Source organism: Sceloporus occidentalis, unplaced genomic scaffold (genome assembly GCF_023333645.1).
Source record: "Sceloporus occidentalis isolate IW3139 unplaced genomic scaffold, rSceOcc1.0.p SCAF_1, whole genome shotgun sequence".
Lineage (NCBI taxonomy): Eukaryota > Metazoa > Chordata > Lepidosauria > Squamata > Phrynosomatidae > Sceloporus > Sceloporus occidentalis.
The window spans coordinates 132,283,133-132,305,053 of record NW_028316981.1 but is presented as its reverse complement, the minus strand read 5'-3'; the positions used below and the strand labels follow the sequence as shown (position 1 = coordinate 132,305,053).

General features: G+C 41.9%; 1 protein-coding gene across 9 annotated transcripts in view; it reads right to left on the bottom strand.

Moving 5' to 3' along the window:
- The window catches only part of CASKIN2 (CASK interacting protein 2), a 133,312-nt gene that overhangs the window by 34,479 nt on the left and 76,912 nt on the right, over positions 1 to 21,921 (bottom strand). For 7 of the 9 annotated variants that reach the window (XM_089536284.1, XM_089536293.1, XM_089536311.1 and 4 more), the window contains exons 3-4: positions 10,166 to 10,217; positions 453 to 550 (exon numbers count right to left, since the gene is read on the bottom strand). In XM_089536284.1, the coding sequence (XP_089392410.1) occupies positions 453 to 550; positions 10,166 to 10,217 (150 nt within the window). Of the gene's footprint in view, positions 1 to 166; positions 228 to 452; positions 551 to 10,165; positions 10,218 to 21,921 lie in introns of all 9 variants that reach the window. The other 2 variants (XM_089536331.1, XM_089536356.1) reach the window with 2 other exon arrangements.

Here is a 21,921-nt window from a genome sequence, read left to right as displayed (position 1 = left end):
TGGTTTAAAGTTAATGATGACTAGCTTAAGTTCTATTGATTTTAGTGAGTGTCCTTTAAATATCAATCCAGCCTGGAGAGAGGCTGCAGGAGATTCTAGGGATACAGAATGACAATCTTGGTCCAATAAAGCAAAGAAACTAAATGTAACACAGTGTGACTATCACCTTTCTCAGTCCTTTGAACAGGCATGGGCCAGGAGCAGGAAGCGTAGACAGTGGCATTATTCTACCAGAGAAAATGATGACAAGTGTCAGCCTCCTGTTACTGAGGCCAAATTACAAATTTAGCCATATTTAGAAACACTCTTCCCTCACCATATTGTTTGTGAAAGACACCTTTCCCTTAGTGAGGCAAGATCAGCGGTAAGGCCATTCCCTCATATTGATTACTGAGGCAAAAACAGAAGGCTATCTCCTTCTGGGCCAACAGAAGGAAGAGCAGAATGCTTACCATTGATGTCCTTAATGTCCACAGTGGCCTGTGCCTCCAGCAGCAGGGAGATAAGATCCAGACTCCCAACCAAGGCTGCATGGTGTAGTGCTGAAAACCTGAGAATAAGAGAGGTAGGAGCATCCTTGAATATAGTAATCAATGAGCCCATACAGACAGTTCAAAATAAAGCTGCTTTGGGTCACTTTGGAGGTATGCTGTTTAAATGATGCATGCATCCTAAGAGGCCAGAAGCCACACTAAAGCCATGCTCCTGTCCTAAGGCCTGAAGCACAGCTTTAGTGTAGTTTCTGGTCTCTTAAGATGTGTGTGTCATTTAAACAGCATATCTCCAAAGTGACCTAAAGCAGCTTTATATTGGCCTATCTGTATGGGTGCAATGATTGTTGACTTATAGTCCAGTCCACCTAGTGGAAACTATAGCATCTACTTCAGTTGACTCTGACAACTGAGAGGGGCACCAATGCTCTCAATAATTCAAACTTTAATATCAACTGTAATCAGCTGAGTAACAGATTGTTGTTTTAATATTTCAAGATTTGTTAGAGCAACATAAAAAAGAATCTATAGTATCAGTTTTATAGTATTCTAGGAAGCAGGGTCATTCTGAATTGCTAGGCATCTGCTGGGCTATCTGGAGTTGTAAGATTCCAAAATAATGGACATTCCTTTAAAAAGAATGGCATAAAATAAATGACATCTGGCAATCTTAGCTCCTTGTAAACCACTGCTTTTTACAGCTTTCCAGTAATAGCCAGACAAGCTCAAAATGCTCAATGACACGAATTTCTCATTCCTGCATTGCCCGGTAAACCAACTGCTCCAGAAATTGACCCCCGCCCCCTTTAGACACCTAATTATGTGCAGGGCAGGAAGGTTCTGCTGCTGTGGCTGGGGTGGTAAGGACCCAGCACATTTAATACTGGCCATTGCTACTATTCCCATTTTGTGATTTGATAGACCTGTCCTCAAATTGGTATAATCCTTGGTTGGGGAAAGACACTGAGTGGCATAGAATAAGCTGTGTACAGTTATGTAGCAATACAGTCTTCCATTTTCATTCTTAATAAGTAACACACACGAAGTTCTACAAGTACAGTTGGCCCTCTACATTTGCAGCTTTTACTTTTACGCATTTGATTATTTGCGGTTTTGATTAACACGTTCTCTCCAGGAATCTCTAGGTCCTCCTGTCCAATTCTACTGGAAGTTGACCATAGAGTTTTGCTGGAGAACCTAGAAGTTCCTAGAGAAAACACTTCTCTAGGCATTGGTAGGACCTCCATAATCATTCTATGATCAATATCTGGCAGATGTTGACTGTAGAGTTGCACTGGAGGACCAGGAGAGTCTTTGAGAGGTATTCTCTTGGGTAAAAAGAACAGTGTTTTTTATTTGCGATTTTTCCACATTCATGGAGGGTCCTTCACCCTAACCCCAGCGAATGCAGAGGGACCACTGTACGTCTTTTCTAATCAGTACACCATCCTCCATGCCTTTTTAACACCCCATCCATCCATCCCTCCTTCCATCCATCCATCCCCCAAATTTTCTTCAAAAGTGGAACTCTCTCTACCATTTTTATTTTATTTATTCACTCATGCCTATACCCCAAACTGGGACTCAAGGTTGCTAACCAAAATTAAAACATTATGACATTTTTTAAAAAAGGTACAAGGAAACTCTTTGGTTCTGCTCCTCAACACATACTAGAGGTGTGTGAGAGGTACTTCCATTTCTCTTTAAGGAAAAACAAACCACAAGATGTCCCATAAGCAATGCTAAGAATCAGCCAACTGAGTTATTATTAGCTGCAGGGGCACTGCAGTGGGGAAGGGAGGGAGGGAATGTGTTGCCTTGTTTTTTTGGCTGATGACAAAACTGTCAGACAGCAAAACTAGGCCTGTGGTGGTCTCTGGCCAGGGGACAGATGACAGTGGGCATGTAGTGTATCTCTGCCCCTGCCCCACCTCTCCCAGCTTGCCTTAACTCTGGCAATCTCTCACAGCATGCCTTTCCTACTGTCTGAGTATGTGAGGCTACTGAGAATGAATAGACCCTGTGTCTCTAGTATGCGAAAGAGACTTGTTTATCCACAGTCTCCCTGCAACCCCCTCATACCACCCTACTGCCAGCACCAGCCTTCCTCTTGCTCAGTGCTGATTTTGTCCATTCAAACTGAGACAGGCCCAGAGCTGCTGAGAATCAACCCTCTTCAGCAGTGGAGGAGAGGTTGGAGCCCTCAAAGCACAAACACTCTCCACAGTGAGGCTGAGGGAGTGTGGAAGGCAGCTTTGTAGTAGCCAAGGCTGGATTTATGCACAAACTACAGACCCTTGGACTGTGAAATGTCTCCCATTCATAAATATGAGGTTTTACTTAGCTGTTAGATTCATACACTTTAGGGTGAAAGTATGCAAAGGGATTTTGTAGCATCTTCGAGACTAACTGAAAGACAGAAGTTGGTAGCATGAGCTTTTGTAGATTTCAGCCCACTTCCTCAGATGCATGTTTAGGGTGGATGGTAATGCTGAAGGGGCCTTTAAATCTGACCTAGCTTTGGGCCACAGCAGGTCTTAATCCACTCCTCCTTGTAGCCCATTGTAAACTGTATACTATGTGTAGTTTAATGAGAGAAATGAATAGTAGACATGCCAAGACAAAGTATAAGGGAAAGAAATCCAAGTGTATAATAACAGTACCCACAGGGGAGTTTTTTTCCTTAGCTCCAGATTTCCAGCCAGCAGTCAGCTCATGCTGTGCCTTTGCTGCAACACTGGATGTTCCAATTATCGTTGCGGTGACCTCTTTGTGGGAAGAAGGGGACCCCTGGAGGCAAGAGACTGGCCCAAGGCTCTAGAAGGGCACTGTGCCCACCCAAGAGCTCCCATGAACAGGGCTGAAGAGTGAGATGGTCACTGCTTAGCAGGGGCAGGCAGTAGGGGTGGGTCCCAGAGCAGAGCCCTGGTGAAAATTTTCCATAGTATTAAAAACAACAAACAGAAGATTTCTACTCTGTGGAGCTGCAGCTAAGCTTCTTGCTTATCATGCTGTTCTGTTCTTTCTGACAAACTCCTATATCAGCACAACAGGCCGAAATTCAACATGAGGGATAATAACACTGATAGGAAATGCCTAAATTCACTGCTATACAGGTGTCTCAATGGGGGGGACCCCTGTCCAAAAGCAACTCCTTGTTAACTTTTGTACTAGAATAAAAAAATACTAATATGCACTTTCACAGTCTCACATGTCTTGTGTATGTCAGTTGATAAAAATACCAATCCAAATCCATTCTAGTTCCAGGATGTAACACAGCAAAATGTAGAAAAAGCAAAAGATGTGTGTCTGAATACTTCTGTACTTCTGTAACACTTCTGTAAGGCACTACTCACACTCACTCACTCACTCACTCTCTCTCTCTCTCTCTTTCTCTCTCTCTCTCACACACACACACACACACACACACACACACACACACACACACACACTATATCTGGATATAAATGCAACAACAATAACACTTACTCATTTTGCACATTCATAGAATCATAGAGTTGGAAAAGACCAGAAAAGCCATCCAGTCCAACCGTCCTGCCATTCATGAACTCTTAATCAAAGCACCCCTGACAGATGGCCATCCAGCCTCTGTTTAAAAATCTCCAAGGATGGAGACTTCACCACCCAGGCAGTGTGTTCCACTGTTGAACAGCTCTCACTGTTAGGAAGTTCCTCCTAATATTAAAGTAGAATCTCTTCCACTGTTCCTATTCTCTGGAGCAGAAGGAAACAAGCTTGCTCCATCTTCAATGTGACATCCCTTCAAATGCTTATACAGGACTATCACATCATCTCTTAACTGTCTCTTCTCCAGGCTAAACATACCCTATGAGGAGAGTTCTTAAGTCTCTCCTCATAGGGCATGGTTTCCAGACCCTTCACCATTTTATTCACCTTCCTCTCTGGACATGCTCTAGCTTCTCACCACCTTTTTTGAATTGTGGTACCCAGAAATTGGACACAGTATTCCAGGTGAGTATTCTGCTGACAAAAGCAGAATAGAGTGGCACTATTACTTCCCTTGATCTAGACACAATACTTCTATTGATGCAGCCTAGAATTTACTAGGAACTCTTTCATACGTAGACTCGTTAAGCCATGTGTCCCCCATCCTATATCTATGTATTTCATTTTTTTCTGCCTAATTGTAGTACCTTACATTTCTCCCCACTGAAGTTCATTTTGTTAGTTTTGGCCCAGCTTTCTAATCTATTAAGGTCATTTTTAATTTTGATCCTCTCCTCTGGGGTATTAGTTACTACTCCTAATCTGGTGTCATCTACAAATTTGATAAGCATGCCCTCTGTTCTTTTGTCCAAGTCGTTGATAAAGATGTTGAATAGCACTGGGCCCAGGACATAACTCTGTGGCACCCCACTGGTCACTTCTCTCCAGGATGAAGAGAAGCTATTGCTGAGCACCCTTTGGGTTCGGCTGGTCAACCAATTGCTAATCCACCTAACAGTTGCATTATCTAGCCCACATTTTACTAACTTGTTTGCAAGAATAATTTGGCCCTCATAATTTGGTTATCCCCTAGGTGTCCAGTCAGTGACTCTATGTGTGAGTATAATGCATGTATGCATGCGTGTGTGCGCGCACACACACACACACTTATATAGCATCTAATGGGGAGGCTCTAGTGTATTGGTTGCTGAACTAGGATCCCCAGATGCTAGACTATAGTTCTCAGAGGCTCTGACAATTAATCATCCTGGGTAGGGTTCTGGGAGCTGCAGTCCAAAGAGATATCTGCTTTTGTATCTTTGCTTTGAGTAAAATAACTATCACAGCAGGGACGTAGCCAGGATTTTGGGAAGGGGGGGGGGTTCCAGACTAAGTGCCACCATTTTGAGAGGCTAAGAGCCCCCCCCAAGACACAAAAAGGGGGGCGGGCGTTTACATTAGAATGGCACCACTTGAAATTCCGTTATGGCTCCGTGCTGCTATGGAATCTTGGGATTTGTAGTTTTGAGCTGTTTGGCCATCTCTGTCAGGTGCCACAACAAACTACAAGTCCCAGCATTCCACAATATGGCGCCAAGGGCAGCTAAAGTGGCATCAAACTGGATTATTTTTTTCAGTGCAGATGCAAACTGAGTCCTTCCTCTGAAGGCGTTCTGCTCGATAAAGCAAAGCGCAGCTGTTCAAGCAATGAGCGGCAGCCACTCTGTTCATGCTCAGAAGCACTCTGTTCATGCTTTGAGACACTGCATTCCAACTTCTGAGCTGAGCTAAGAACCCAGGCTGCAGCCACACAACATTTCATTCCCACTTCCAAGAGAGATTTTTAATTCCAACACACACACACACACACACACACACACACACACACACACACAACATACACACATGCACACAATTTTTAATTCCAAGACTCATCTATCTAACTGTCTGTCTACCTATCTATCTATCTATCCATCTGTCATAATTTTAAATTCCAAGACATTATACCTTCCTTTCTTTTTATAAAAAACAAACCCCTTTAAGAGAATCCTATTTTGGGAGAAAGGCAGGATATAAAATCAATAAATACAAAATTATTGTGCAATAGTCTATCAGTGCATGGCTTGCATTATAAGACTTTATAACTTTAAAACGTTATACATTTAAAAACAATTAAAATCACAATAGGCTCAGAGTGCTATAGAATCATGGAATCATAGAGTTGGAAGAGACCCCAAGAATGGCCATCCAGTCTAACCCCATTCTGCCATGCAGGAAATCTCAATCAAAGCATCCCCAAGCAAATTATATAATGAGGGTGTCCATCTACATTGTAGAAAGATATACTATAGATTAATGCTATGGAAAATCACCACCTTGAGTCCTTATATTGGGAGAAAGGCGGGATGTAAGAAAATAACAACAACAACAACAACAACAACATCTGGGTATTGTAGTTTTGTGAGATATTTAGCCTTCTTTGTCAGAGAGTTCTGGTGCCACAACATACTACAAATCCCAGGATTTTCCATAGCATTAAAGTGGTGTTGGATTATTTCTGCAGTGTGCAGCCTTATTACACTGCATTTCCCAGCAGTCTGTGGTGCTGCTGGATGATGGGGCCTGCAGTCTAGCATTGCCTGGAGCAGAGCCATAGGACTCCACAGCCTCAATTCATCTTCTGGCAGAATTTGGGGGAAACTCCTTTAAAAAGGCAAAAATAAGGAAAATAAAAACTCCTTGCAAAGTAAAACTCAGAGGTCTGCCAATGGACTTTGCTTCCAAGGCAGGAGGGCAGAGAGGCCCAGACCTTTAGATTGATTCCTTAGGTTAATTAATTAATCCTAGAATCCTAGAGTTGGAACAGACCCCAAGAATGGCCATCCAGTCCAACCCCATTCTGCCATGCAGGAACTCTCAATCAAAGCATCCCCATTGATATGCTGAAAAGGGGCCAGCTAAGTGTATTTTATTTTTATTTTAAAAATGAGAAAAAACAAGGCTGGAAGGAGCCAGAAAAGGGCCAAGCCTTGATATCTGGACCCCAGAACATACTCTAACTCCCAGAATTCCATAGCCATGAGCCAGAATGGAGCCAAGCGTCAATATCTGGACCCCAGAGCATACGCTAACTCCCAGAATTCCATAGCCAAGAGCCACAAAAGAGTTAAATCGCTGCCAAACCTGGTTATTTCTTGAGTGTGGATGCAGCCTGATGCAGCCTCCTGTCCCTCCCTCCCTCTCCTCCAGGGCTTTTTGGCTCCTCCCCCATAGGCCCCGCAAAAAGTTTAGGGGCGGCACTTGCACTCCTCCTGGCTTTGCCAGGGCTGGGAGGAGAGGAAAGGTGCTTGCTGGAGCGCGCGTGTGCATGAGCGCAGCCCCAAACAAATGCCAGAGCCCAGGGCGCCAATTCTGCTCCTCCTGAAGCCTAGAGGAGAGCAAGTGGCGCTCTCCCTGGCGTTTGATTGGGGCTGTGTGTGTGTGTGCGCGCTCCAACAAGCACCTTTTCTCTCTTCCTCTTGAAGGGGGGGGTCCGGACCCCAGAAACCCCCCCCTTAGCTACGTCCTTGACCACAGCCTCTCTTACAGAATCATAGAATCTTAGAGTTGGAAGGGGCCACAAGGGCATTCTAGTCCAGCCTCCTGTCATGCTGGAATACACAACTAAAGCATCCTTAAAAGATAAGGCCCATCTAATCTTTGTTTAGAGATCTCCAAAGGAGGGGAACCCCACCCTACCACAAGGCAGTCTATTCCACTGTCAAACAGTTCTTACACTAAAGAAGGCCTTCCCAATGTTTAGGTGGAATCTCTTTTCTTGTAATTTTAACGCATTGGTTCTTCTTCTAGTCTCCATAGCAGCAGAAAACAATCTAGCTCCATCTTCTACATCTCTTCATACCCTGTATATTTAAAGATGGCTATAATGCCACCTCTCAGTCTTCTCTTCTCCAAGCTAAACATACTCAGCTCCCTAGGTCATTCCTCGTAAAGCTTGATTTCCAGATCTTTGATCATCTTGGTCTCCCTTCTCTGGACATGTGCCAGATTGCCAACATCTTACTTGAAATGTGGTGCCCAGAACTGGACACAGTATTCCTGGTGAAGTCTGATTACCCTGGTTGCTGTTAACTGAAGCATGGGTGTTATTCATTGGTTTTAAAATATGTGTTTAGCCCAATATGGCACCAGGGCCATCATTTCTGCTTTCAGAAAGGGGGCAGGCTGAGAAATGTTAATTATTTGTTGGAATAACCTCATATATTTCAAGATAACAACCCAAATTATAGGTATTCCTGTGGAATAATGGTATGAAAATTGTGGAGGGACTTTTTTTCCCTGACCCATACTTCCAAATAATGCCCTGGAGTGTGTTAAGTAGTTATAGTTCTAAAAAAGAAGACACAGGCCTGTTACAGACTGCCAAAATAAAGCTGCTTGGGGTCTCTTTGGAGGTATGCTGTTTAAATGATGCATGCATCCTAAGAATCCGGAAGCTGCACCAAAGCTGCACTCTAGTGCTTAGGAATGGAGTGTGGCTTTGGCGCGACCTCTGGACTCTTAGGACCCATGCATCATTTAAATAGCATACCTCCAAAGAGACCCGAAGCAGCTTTATTTTGGCAGTCTGTAACAGGCCACAATCTATACAAAAGTACAGTTTTTGACAATGATGGTGATAATAGGATATTTATTTGCACAGCACATTTTATGAGTACAAGGTGCTGCACAGGCATCTAGCTGCATTCCTTATACAAACACTGTAATGTAGAAACCAACAAATAGCAGGGGAAGGAATTGGCAAAACTACCTCTGAGTATTCCTTGCCTAAGAAAACCCTATGGAATTCGTGGGGTCACTATAAATCATCAGGTGACTTGAAGGCACATTGACACACTCACACACATGTACACACTTACTTCCTGGTGCAGCCTTCCAATCACCATACTAGCTCATCAAGGCAGAAGCTGGGACTCTACTACAATACAACAGCTTGTACAATATCAGGCATATATACTCAAGAAGTAGTAAGTAAACCTTATCTCAGGTAAACAGGATTGCACTCCAAGTGAATTAGAACCTAAGTACTTTCCAGTTACCAGAGGTCCCATTCCTGAAATGTGATGCAATCAGGACTGGGTCTTTGGATAAGCTTTTGTCCCCTTTGTCAACATTTGGCAAGTTTAATAGACACTTGATTACTTGCTCTGGCTTAGCATTATCACTATCCTTTGATTTTCAGATTTCTACCTACGGTATTTGAACTTCATTTTGCCTGTTCCCAATCCCTGGGAGTTAGTGCGGGTGGAAACTTGAGGACAGAAGATTCTGATGAAATTCCTATACTACATTTCAGTTTGGAACCCAATGTAATCCTTGTCCTTTCACATAGGACTCTGTCACAGGACAGAAGCCTGACCAAGTGACATTCACTTCAACAGCCATCCCCCAAACTGTGGCAGTTAAGAGCAATATGCCTTAAAATAATTGGCTTGGGGAAACATCTGTGGAGGGGAGAGGATACATTTTGCTGTATGTTTATATAAGGATAGGGGGAAAGTAACATCAGTGCTATAGGAACAGAAATAAGGAACGTTATACTGCTAGTTAAGCAGCATTAGCTAAATTTTAATGCAGGTTTTGACCTTAATCCACAATGATTGCTTGTCAGTGTTCTGGGAAGCTATTGTATTTTTCCAAGAGTGGGGTTAGAAGATAACATTTTTCTCAGAAAGTGAGGAGTCATTGCCCCTCTGAACAGATGCATGTAGCGGCAGTCCTCAAATCACCTTATTAACACAAACTCTACTTCAGCCTTTCCCAGTTTGAGGCCATTCATATGTTTTGCACAACAACTCCCATCTTCTACTGCTAACTGGGGATAATGGGAGGAGCAATCCAACACATTCAGATGGCACCAGGTTGGGTGGGCTGCTTTACTCAGTTACTGTATTTCAATGAGTTGTATGCCTAGCAATGTTTTAAGAAATTTGTTTTATTTTCCTAATTTGAAGTGAATGTCCCACAGTCTCACCACAATGATGGTGGACAGAGCCGTGACAAAAATGCCTTGGCTTGTAATCAGATACAGTAGGCAGGGACGAGTGGAGTAACTGGAAAATCTTTATCCTTTATTGAGCGACATGTTCATTGTTCTCTTTACCTTGTCAACACTTTTGTCTCTGTTTAATCAGATTATTACATACCCATCCACATCCTGGTAGTTCACATTCAGTCGTTTAGCTGATCCCAGGAGTTCTAGAGAAAAAGAACAAGAAAGGGGAGAATGGGAAGAAATGTGTCAGTTCAGGAGATTGTATGGCTAAACATATATTTCAAACAAATGCTCAACAATGTTTAGAATAAGAACCTGCAATTTTCTGTTTATGAAAACTGGGGAGAAACACTCTCATCACATATACCGGGTGGTCCCAAACTGGAAAACCTGCTTAGCTTTGACAATAAAAATGGCATTTGAAAAGTCACCCAGTGGACACACTCCTCTTTCTGATAGAGGTCTGGACTAAACACATTAAATAACACTTGCAAGAAACAGAACCAAGATTAAAGTGACATTGATTGAAGAGGCTTGGTTAGCTATCAGGATAGTAGAAAAAAAGCCCATTCATTATTTTTGCCTCTTTAAACATTCATGAGTTTCCTTGTCTTCTGTGGAAAAAAATACGATTATCTTGCAAAATGAGTTCAGTTTCCCGTGAATTATAAGAAATCCAGCTACTTCCTGCTTGACTTTCTTTTGTGCACAATTGGGCCATCTCTCAAGACTTTTAGTCTAACATGGCTACTCACAAAAGAGAAAATGAATTGACAATCAATCAATCAATACAAAGGGAATGGATTTGTATAATATTTCTATAAGCTCTTTAATTGGTACAATGGCAGGCATAGAAATAATGAGTTCAATTTAAATATATTTTGCCATAAGTGGGAAAGACTGATCAGCTGACTGGCATGCCTGATTCTCAGTCTGCTGTCCAGGTATGAACAGCTGCTAATGGACAACCACTGGGTAACACTGAATCCCCTGCTCTTCTTTAAAATGGACTGAGAGTGAACAGCCTTTCAGACATTGGGGCATTTTCTGTAATGGATGTTGCATTGCCACCCCACAACAGACTAACCTTGCAGTACACAGGACAGTGCTTGACCCATCCCTTCAGCTTCTTCTTCCTTCTTTTTATTCTAGCTTCTTCACTGTTGCCTTTTACACACCTTTTCCATAGGTATCAGCCTTCTAGTTGGTTCATTTTTCATTCCCTCCCTTCTCCAGTACATCTGCTGCCACTACCAAATCATTCCCACTCTCACTTCCAGAGTCTCTTCAGTTAGTTACTCTACTTCCACAAAACCAGAGTTACATAACTGCTATTTCCATTGCACTGAACCAGTAGGCCAGTATCCTTGTACTTCTCATCCTTCTTCTTTCTTAGTGTTCTCCCATTTATAGTGTAGTGTCCAGAAAAGTGCAGAACTAGAACTTTTGGCTTCTGCCTTTTTGTCGTTTACCCAGTGCCAGTGAAAAAGCCCACAGACCAGATGGCTGGCATTTTTTGCTCCAAAGGCAGAGGTGCCAGATCTAGGAACTGTGAATGTAACCATTGTACTTGATATTCCACTCCCCTTGCCTTTCCTCCAAATTCTCCATTTTACAGGAGGTGTGGGACTACAAAGGACCACAAGGAAAAAGACCCTTCTCCTTTTTCTAAGTAAACCACGATAGCTTCATCAGTTTAGATTGTCACTCCTTACACTGAAACTAGTTTACTCCCCTCTTGTACTTCATAAGGGGCCATTTTCTTCAGGAATTTGGTGGAAAACAACAGGAAGTCAACAGAAGGAATGGACAATTACTTTTATTACAATAGACAATTAATTAACATGTACATTAGAAAACATGCATGACAATATGTAAACATTTCTACGCAGATTTCATATTACTTTAGTCTCCTCCTACCCATCCTCCTAGAAGCTTTGGTGAAAAAATATTCAGTCTATCATGGAAAATTAAGAAGGGGGGGGGGGGTACAGAGCCAGTGGACATGCCTCAAGTTTTGAGAATGTCATACAGTATGTACCACCACAAAATGGCTGCTATGCTGGGTGCAAATTAGTCATGAACCACACATTTTTGAAATGGTCTGCTGGAGAGACAAAATGCAAACAAGTTGCTCAGAATCCTAAATTCAAGATGTGGCCTGAGCTCTAACACACAAAACACCTCTTTTGAACCAATTTTTTTCAGCTTCCAAACCCATTTCACAAGAAACAGCTCACTTGGACATGAAAGTACAAATCAGAGATGAAGCCTGAGCACCCAAATTTTAAAGATTACATTCACCTCCAGAAAGCAGAACAGTTTAGACATTGATAGCATACAAACTGTGCTCTTCAAGGAAACACAAAACAACAAAACCAATCAACCAAAACATCCTACATCAAGCAAACAAACTAGGCAACACATACAACACAAGCAAACTTGCCCCCCATCTCTGTCATCTCCTCTAGCACCCCAGGATGATCTCCAATATTCCCCAGATTAACTTTTTCCTGGGATGCCTTGAAAATGAGGTTACCAGAGTGAAAACTAGAGAGGGTCCTGACAGCTTTAATGGTTGTGTAGAAGGAATTTCAGCAAGTGTTGTTGGTCATGCAAGTAGGTAACAAGCAACACCTAATGAAATTCCCACTTTTTATATTAAACCACTAAAAGTATAGGAGTCCCCTCCCAGGGATATAGCCAGGATTTCAGGAAGGGGGGGGGGTCCAGACTAAGTGCCACCATTATAATGGGGCTTGGGCACGGCGGAGCAGCAGCACACACCATTCATTTTTCTAATGGAAGGGGGGTCCAGACCCCAAGAACCCCCCCTCCCCCCGGTTATGTCCCTGCCCCTCCAGTTTTTAACCTGGCAACTGTAACTGGGCTGCAGGTGGCTGCTGTTATTTTCAAAAGATGCTTCTGAGGTGCCTGTGAAAGCCAGAGGCATTATGAATAGAACAAAAAATAGGAAAGCAAATATTCACAGTAGAAGAAGAAAGGAGACAAAGTCCCACATGCTGTGAGAGGGTCCAAAAACTTTTATTTCTTAAAAAGCCCAATGTGTTTTAGCCTTATCACCAATTGGCCTTCTTCAGGAATAATTATCAGAAATTTCTGGAACTGAAGTCTGCATTTTCAGTCAAAGTGGACCTTCTGAGTATTAGAAGGCCCTTCTGAAACAGGTTGGGCTTTTTAAGAAATAAAAGTTGTTGGACCATCACACTCCTTTCATTTTTCTGCTGAGGCATTTTGAGAAATAAAGATGAAGTCAGAATATTACTTTTGCAGAAAACAAGCCTCCCAGGTTTTTAAAATGAGCTTTAAAAATCTAACCAATAAAATCAGGAGGGATTGTAGAAACAGCAATGGAGGTGTCTATGAAAATTAGGAAACTCAAGCCTAGGAGGTAAGCTATGTATTTTTTGCTATTTATTGTTATTGTTATTTGTTATGTTATTTTTTATTGTTACTATTATTTGCTATGTATTTTTTTTACTGTTGTAACCTGCCCGGATTTTTGGTGATTAGGCAGCCTATAAATAAATCACTATTATATTATATTAAGGGGAAGAGAGATAAGGTGATTGGTGCTAGTAGAATGACAGCAGAAAAGCCTTATAAGTATGGAGAGAAGGCTGTCTCTCTAATGCATCTCATAGCTGAAGACTGGTTTGGTAAGGCCAGACCAAATGCACACGTGTCACTATAATATTATAGCATCATCTTTTCCCTCTCTCATACAGGTTTTTAAAACAGCTTTGCCTGACAAATAAACTTTGGTTTTGAAAGCAAGCAATGAAATTTTGGTTCATCCTCAGTTGACTTTCTTCAGTCTCAGATAGACACACAAAGACGTAACAGCATTATAACTGGTAGAAAACATATGAAGACTCTGGATTTGCAAGATCTACTATAAATACTAAGAACTTGGCTGCCCAAACTTGCTTGCTCATCTAAACATTTCCCTACCACTCTCCAGAACCAAGTTTTCTTTTTCTACAGTCATCAGCTTCAGCTGCTGACCTTCTGAACTGGAGAACATATCCTTACAAGGCTAGATTTGGAAGTATAGTTCTGATTGCTAAATGCTGAGGACAGACCACAGTGGTTGGCCATCAACGCCATATTCCACTTGTCAGTTTTCCAGTGCTGACTGGCTCTTTTTTGGAAACAGAATGCTCAGCCAGACTTGCTTTTGATCTGATTCATCCAGCAAGGCAGTTCTTACATTCTTAACCACCAGAGTAATATGGATGCAGACACATCTGTATGCTGCTGCTTCTGAAGGCCTGGCTGCATCCCATTCACACAGGCTATATCCACACAATGTGTGGTGGTAGCTATGAGCTCAGCTTGGGCTGCTCTGCACATAACTGGCTTCACAATTCCAGTGATACAGAGTTTCTGGAGAAAAGGTCCAGGTCTTTTCCCCCCAGGGCTATTTCTTGCATAGATGGTTGGCACTGCACTAGAATGTCAAATGAAAAACACAATAAGGGGCTGGGAAGCAGTATATTTTGTATACAGGTATCAGGACTATGCACAGATGTCTTTCACTAATATACTTTATAAAAACCTCCAGGTACACAGATCAACAGCCAGGGTTGCCAGGTCTGGACATTTCCAGATCCCAGGATTTCATGGCCAAAATCTGAGACCCAGGGACAGCTTCTATAATAGTCATATGGAGCATTCCTATTATGTTACAAAGATGATGTTACAAGGAGCATCTCCTGGTGGTTTCATTGTCCAAAGTGACATCAAGTTTTAAAATTAAAAATTAAAAACATCTAACTAATAAGGAAAACACACACACACACTCTGTCTGTCTCTCCTATAGACTGTGCTCCCTCCCTGAGATTCCTCCATTTTACCCTAAAGTGTGAAACAGAGGCCTGAGACAATGGAGTTTACTGCATAGGCCCTGGAATGGGCCTGTCATGTTACAAAAGGGAGCATAGACTAGAAAGCTGGGCCAAAGCTAACAAAATGAAATTCAACACGGAGAAATGTAAGGTATTGCACTTAGGACGGAAAAATAAAATGCACAGATATAGGATGGGTGACACCTGGCTGAATGAAACTATGTGTGAAAGGGATCTAGGAGTCCAAGTAGACCACAAGTTGAACATGAGTCAACAGTGTGATGCGGCAGCTAAAAAGGCCAATGCAATTTTAGGCTGCATCAATAAAAGTATAGTGTCTAGATCAAGAGAAGTAATAGTGCCACTGTATTCTGCTTTGGTCAGGCCCCACCTGGAATATTGTGTCCAGTTCTGGGCGCCACAATTCAGAAAGGACATTGAGAAACTGGAGCGTGTCCAAAGGAGGGCGACAAAAATGGTGAAGGGTCTGGAAACCATGTCCTATGAGGAACGACTTAGGGAGCTGAGGATGTTTAGCCTGGAGAAGAAAAGGCTAAGAGGTGATATGATAGCCCTGTTTAAATATTTGAAAGGATGTCATATTGAGGAGGGAGCAAGCTTGTTTTCTGCTGCTCCAGAGAACAGGACCCGGAACAATGGATGCAAGCTACAGGAAAAGAGATTCCACCTGAACATTAGGAGGAACTTCCTGACAGTAAGGGCTGTTCGACAGTGGAATACACTCCCTTGTAGGGTGATAGAGTCTCCATCCTTGGAGGTCTTTAAACAGAGGCTGGATGGCCATCTGTCAGGGATGCTTTGATTTGGATTTCCTGCATGGCAGGGGGTTGGACTGGATGGCCCTTGTCGTCTCTTCCAACTCTACGATTCTATGATTCTATAATGGTAACAGGAGCCGGCACAGAACGCTGTTTACCACACAGGAGAACGCTGCCGCTGGTTTCCATCGTGTTCCGGATGCATTCCCCAGAAGGCAATTTTCAGGAATGGTTTAGAAGTGTTCCTGAAAATCGCCCCCTCTGGGAAGCATCCGGAAAGTGATGGGAACTTCCGGCGCTGTCGTCACCGTTGTTCTCCTGTGTGGTAAGATCCGTTCTATGCCACCTCCCCTTCCCATAATGACCCCTTTTGTAACGCGACAGGCCCATTCCTGGAGCCTGTGTGATAAACCCCAATATAATTTACCTGAAATTAGCCTGGGATCTTCCTGGCCTCTGAGAAAATATAATTGCTCTTGCTAGTTTCTGCCCAAAACTGGAAGCATTCCCACAGGTCCTGCTAACAGTAAGACCTTTTGATCTTACCTTTAAAAGAAGCAGTACACAAGAGTATCCTAACAATAGCATCTTGGAGAGAGCACAAGAGTACCAGGGCATGTGTGATCAAGGAGGTCTTCTGCTGCTTGTACTGCACACAGCACATTTTTCTACTTTGTTGGCACTTATAAGGATTTAGCTAGATTTTCCCAGGCTCACTCTTGTGAGTTTGGTGTGACCTGCATTATGATATTTCCCAGTTCATTGAAGTATAGCTACTGCCTTGCTCTGCTTCAGTTGCTTGCAAAATTCCAACTGGCATAAAAGATGTACAGTTGGCCCTTCTTATACACAGATTTCTTATACACAGATTCAAGCAAAAATCTTCAAAAAGTATACCGTAAATTTCAAATATCAAACCTTGATTTTCCATTTTTTATGAGGAAAACATGAAAACATAACATGAAATTTGAAAGTTGTAGTTCTTCATTCTTTGTAGAAAAATAGGGTTATGATAAAATACAGTATGAACAAAGTAGACAGCTTTTAGTGTGTGACTATGAAAACATAATTGAACATGATGGTTAATCTCAGGCTATTTGAATATGTCCATTAATTTCTAATAACACTATCAAAATCAATTTCTCTGGCAATGCTAAATCAACAAATTGGGTATGAGACATGGTAGACCTTTTTAAAATGTGAAGTCAAAGGCTTTTGTGGCCAGCATCTATATTTTTATGGCTTTTTCAGGCTATACAGCTGTGTTCTGGAAGCGTTTATTCCTGACGTTTTGCCAGCATCTGTGGCTGGCATCTTCAGAGAATGGTGGCGTGGAGGTGTGTGGGATATATACACTCGTCCCTTCACATTTGTGGCTTTGACTTTTTGTGGCTTTGATTATTCACGGATTTTATTAATATGTTAGCTCCAGGAATATCTGAGTCCTCCAGCTCAGGTCCCACTGTATATGAATAAGAGTACTGTATATACTCATGTATAAGTCTAGAAATTTAGGTATCCATGGGTCAATGTAAGTACTGTACTTTAACTTTCATCAAAAAAAGGGAACCATCCCATGGCCTTTGCAAGAGTGTCATCGGCCCTGGAATCACTGAAACTCCTCTATTTTCTCATCCATCCAGCCTTTAGTATGAGCACAAACAGTTATGCTTGCTGGAATTTTGTAAGTTCTTTGGCATTGTTTTCCTTTGCTTCATCCTTTACATCATTTGTTAGATGCCCCTAAGTTTTACCCTTGACTTATCTGTGAGTCATATCAAAATCCATAATTTTGGTCTCAAAATCTGCCCTGAATTTATACATGAGGTCGACTTATAGTCGGATATATACGGTATTTTGTTTGTTTAGTGTGTGCATTTTTGTTTGTACATTCATGTATACTCACATTTTAACAATTTATAAGGAAATAAGATAATCCAAATTAGAATATTTAACATTTATTTAAATTTTACACATACTGTCTCACACAGCAGGAGCACTCACTTAAGTCAGTGCTCAGATATGTGCACACTCAGTCATGCGCTTTCATTCTTTCTCATTCACACATATACTAATTTACTTTCTTGTTCTATGCAAGCATACACGTGCATATGCGAGTATGTAAAAGAGTGTGACAGTGTGTGTGTGTGTGTGAAAGAGAGAGAGTGAGAGAGAGAAAAGAATTTGTGTGAGACACTGTGTGTGAATGAACATATCCAAGGGGAGAGAGTCAGAAAAAGAGAATTACTGCATGTGTGTGAGAATTAGTGTGTATCAGAAAGTCACTCTCACATTCTGAAAAATATACTGAGGGTGCAACCAAAGGTTGCAGCAGCTTCTCATCACAAGAACTAGGGCAGTGATGGGACAAGTGGGTGAAGAAGAAGCAAAGGACTCAGGCCACAATCCAATGAGCTTCCCTGCGCTCCTCCTCCTCCCTCAGGCAGAAGTGGCTGCCCCAAACCTCTTCCTCACCTTGCTCTTCCCCTCCAGGATGAAAAAAGTTTAGGAAGGGGAGGGAGGGATCAGGGTCTCCATGTCTCACACACCACCCTGAGCAAATCTCGCATATTCTGGGGCTCCTGCCCCACTGTTTGAGAACCACGGGGATAGAGCCTTCATCCCAAGCGTGACCAGATGTCATAACTGCAAAGGAGGACAAGGCACTGCAAAATGTAGGACATTCAAGAAAAATGTAGGACATTACAACACAAAAGCTAAAAACACTCATATAAAATATAAATTACTGCTTCTAAGTCAGGCTCAAAATGGAGGGCATTTTGGAATTCCTCCTGGACAGAAGGTTGAAATGCAGGGCATGTCCTGGGATAGGAGGACGTCTGGTCACCCGGTCATTGCATTGAGAGGAGCAGCCAGGGGCATTGCAGAACAAAGTTCCCCAAGCTTGTGCCCTCTAGCTGCGTTGGACTGCAACTCCCATCTTCAGCTGTAATCAGGCTGACTGAAGTGTTGGGATGATTACATATGAAAGGTGCCAAGTTTGAGGAGGTTGTGGCAGAGCTTCTCTGCTGATTAACAGTTATTCAGTATAGGAAAAAGGAAAGGAAAAATCAGGGTGGCAGAGAGGAGGATAGATGTGAGCCCTATTAGACCACTGAAGGCCACATCACTCAAGAAAGGGTGATACTATTCCTGACAAGTGCAATGGTGACGCTTAGCAATTTAAACACTCCTTATAGGAGTTAACAACACTTCTTTCAGAAAAAGGCTGTTTGTATGTGGGCCCAGAGTTTTTCTGGGACCTTCAAGGCTTTTGAAAATCCTTGATAAAACATGAATTAATAAGTGAGAATTTAAATCCCTCTCGGGAAAGTAAGATGCAGAATTTGCCCTCATTTCGCTGGTGGGTAAATTGGGACAGATGGAAAAAGAAGATGAAATGGTTCGTTTCAAATCTCAGAAAAAAAGGAAAGGGATCTGTAGATAGAACCCAGATGCCGTGACTCCAAGGACCTTATGTAATGAGAAGGGAGGAGGAAAGAGGTTTTTTAAAAAAAGAAAAAAAGAAAGCCATACAGTTATATAATCAATAATTTAAATTATTACAGAAATAACAGTAATATTATTGGACAGTTCTTTTTCCCCCTATTACGGAAAAGTATCTTCTACTGACATGCCACAGTAAAAATAAAATAATATTATTTTGATAATGCAAATATCTTTAAAATTTATATTTTATCTCACCAAATGTCTTGAGAGATCAGATATGATGGAAACCAATAACTAAGAGAAGGTAACTAAATAAAAGACTGTTGAACAAAATGCTTAGATCAAATTATTTTAACATTTGCATTAATTCACAGCACACTTCTACAGATGTGATAGGATAAGGGAAAAACAATATATAGGCCTGGATCCAAGAGTGTCATGCACCCTCAAAATCTGTTCCTACAGGCTAAAAGCCTTCTGGAGTGGATTTTCAGGGAATGCAAAGGACTATGAGGTGGAGAAGAGGTAGAAAGAGCTTTGTTTGCTTTTTTTTACTAAACCCCAAATCAGGTTTATTTTGGGGGGGGGGGGGGAACTATTGTGAAAACATTTGAAGCCATACAGTTGTAGGTCTGTTTAAGTAAATAAAATGTTATCACTGGATTTGTGAGAACTGACTACTCATCCCTGGTAAGGATAGCTTGCTATCTTAAATGACAGTGTTTCAGAAAGAACTAGCATTTTGAAGATGGCCTACTACCTTTTTGGATGCAAAGGGATCTTGTAGCACCTTTGAGACTAACTGTTCAAAAGTTTTCATAGACGTAGTCCTCCCTTTACATAATGATATTTCAGACTAACAGGGCTATGTCTCTGAATTCTACCTTTTTGGAGGTAGTGGTGACAGAAGTTGTAGCTATTTCAGAGTCCAATGTCATTTTATTCTGGTAATTTTAACTGAAAGTGGTAGATAAAATTAAAAAATGAAACTGTCGCTCTCAAAATTTAACTACCACCTATATAGACTAGTAGACCTGGCTAAAGCTGTTGTGTGAATGACAATTATACATGCAGATGGTAGAATTTGCTATAGCCATGTGGAGTTTCAACAGCTGAAAACAAGTGGGCTTTCAGTACCTTAGAAAACAGTGCCCTGGTCAAGACGTATGATCTGTATTCACAAAGCTTCCTTAGAGGATGGTATCGATCACACCCATATCAGTTACGAGCCCCATGTTTATTACTGGCCAGAGAATGTACACAATATTAGGATCATTTGCTGAACAGAGAGATCTCACTTTGCATACTCAGTCACAAAATAGAAGATTCGTTATTGTTATTCTGTGCCTTCAAGTAATTTACGATTTATGGGTTTTTCTGGGCACAGAGGTGGTTTTTGCCTTTGCCTTCCTCTGAGGCTGAGAGTGTGTGATTTGCCCAAGGTCACAGACGAGGTTTTCATGGTTGAGCGGGGATTCGAACCCTGATCCCCAGACTCATAGTCCAATGCTCAAATCTCTTTACCACATTGTCTCTTTCTGTTAGATGAACAAGGATTGGGAGGAATTCATTGTGCAAAAAACAAACAAAAATGGGAATTTTGAAACTAAAAGGCCAGGAAGTGGAGGAAGAGAGCACACAACTGTCTATCAAACTCCCAGATCCACTATGGACAGGGGTGTTATGGAAACTAAAGAAAGAAATTAACTCTAGCTTTGCACAATAGACACAGGAGTGATGAACAACTGTGGTTCAAAAATTACTCTGCTTGTTGTCATCCATTTTCATACTCTATGTTAGGGCATCCCAAAATGAAGGTTAAGACTGGCATCTTATACACACCTACATGGGAACAGATCTTGTTGAACTCAGTGTGACTTATGTCTGAGAAAATGAGTTTAGGACTTGCACCATATAAAGGCTTGTCTGCAACCTCTATGTCTCTGCTAAATATGTGTTGGTTACAGGTCCCAAATAATGAACGTAACCACATATTATTGGGACAGGGCACCCCAGTTCAAAGAAATTCTAGTTATTGTTTTCACAGCAGGCTGCAAAGGTTCCCTCTACTGGCAAAAATGTTAATCATTTCTGGTGTCCTTTTATTGTGCTGTGTGACTTCAAGCAATTTCTGACTTATGTTGAATGATAAGGCTAACCAGCCTATTATGGCGTTTTCTTGGTAAGATTTGTTGCAGGGGGTGGGGGTGGATTTGCCTTTGCCTTTCTCTGAGGCTGAGACAATGTGACTTGCCCAAGGTCACACACTGGATTTCCATGGCTGAATGGGGATTCAAACCCTGGTCTCCCAGTGTCTAAAACTCAAACCACTACACCACACTGCCTCTCACTGTTCCCCTTTTATTGTACCCCAGAACTATTATGCTTTGCTAGTAACTACAACTTCAGAACACCCACCGGATGCCAGCCTACTGGTGGGTGATGTTGATGAGGAGGTAGGAGAAGCAACATATGCCGTTTTTCATTTGATAATAACAAAAACAGCTTGGTGGGCTTCACCCCTTTGAGACTGGGAGAAACCCAACACCCTGCTCCACTATTTTTAAAAACACAGCTGCCCTGTTTCCTATAGAAAGTGGCAACACTACACTGCTCATTTCCCAAACAGCTACAGGGTACAAATTTACTTTTCAGCAGCCCGGCAGGGAAGAGGAGGAGTTATAAACAGGGTCTATAGAAACAGTGCAAATTTAGCACAAAAGACAAGGGTCACCAGAACTGCCAGGAGAACAGCCTGCTTTAACCTGAAGTGTATGGAACAGCTCCCCATTCAGCTTTGTTTTTAT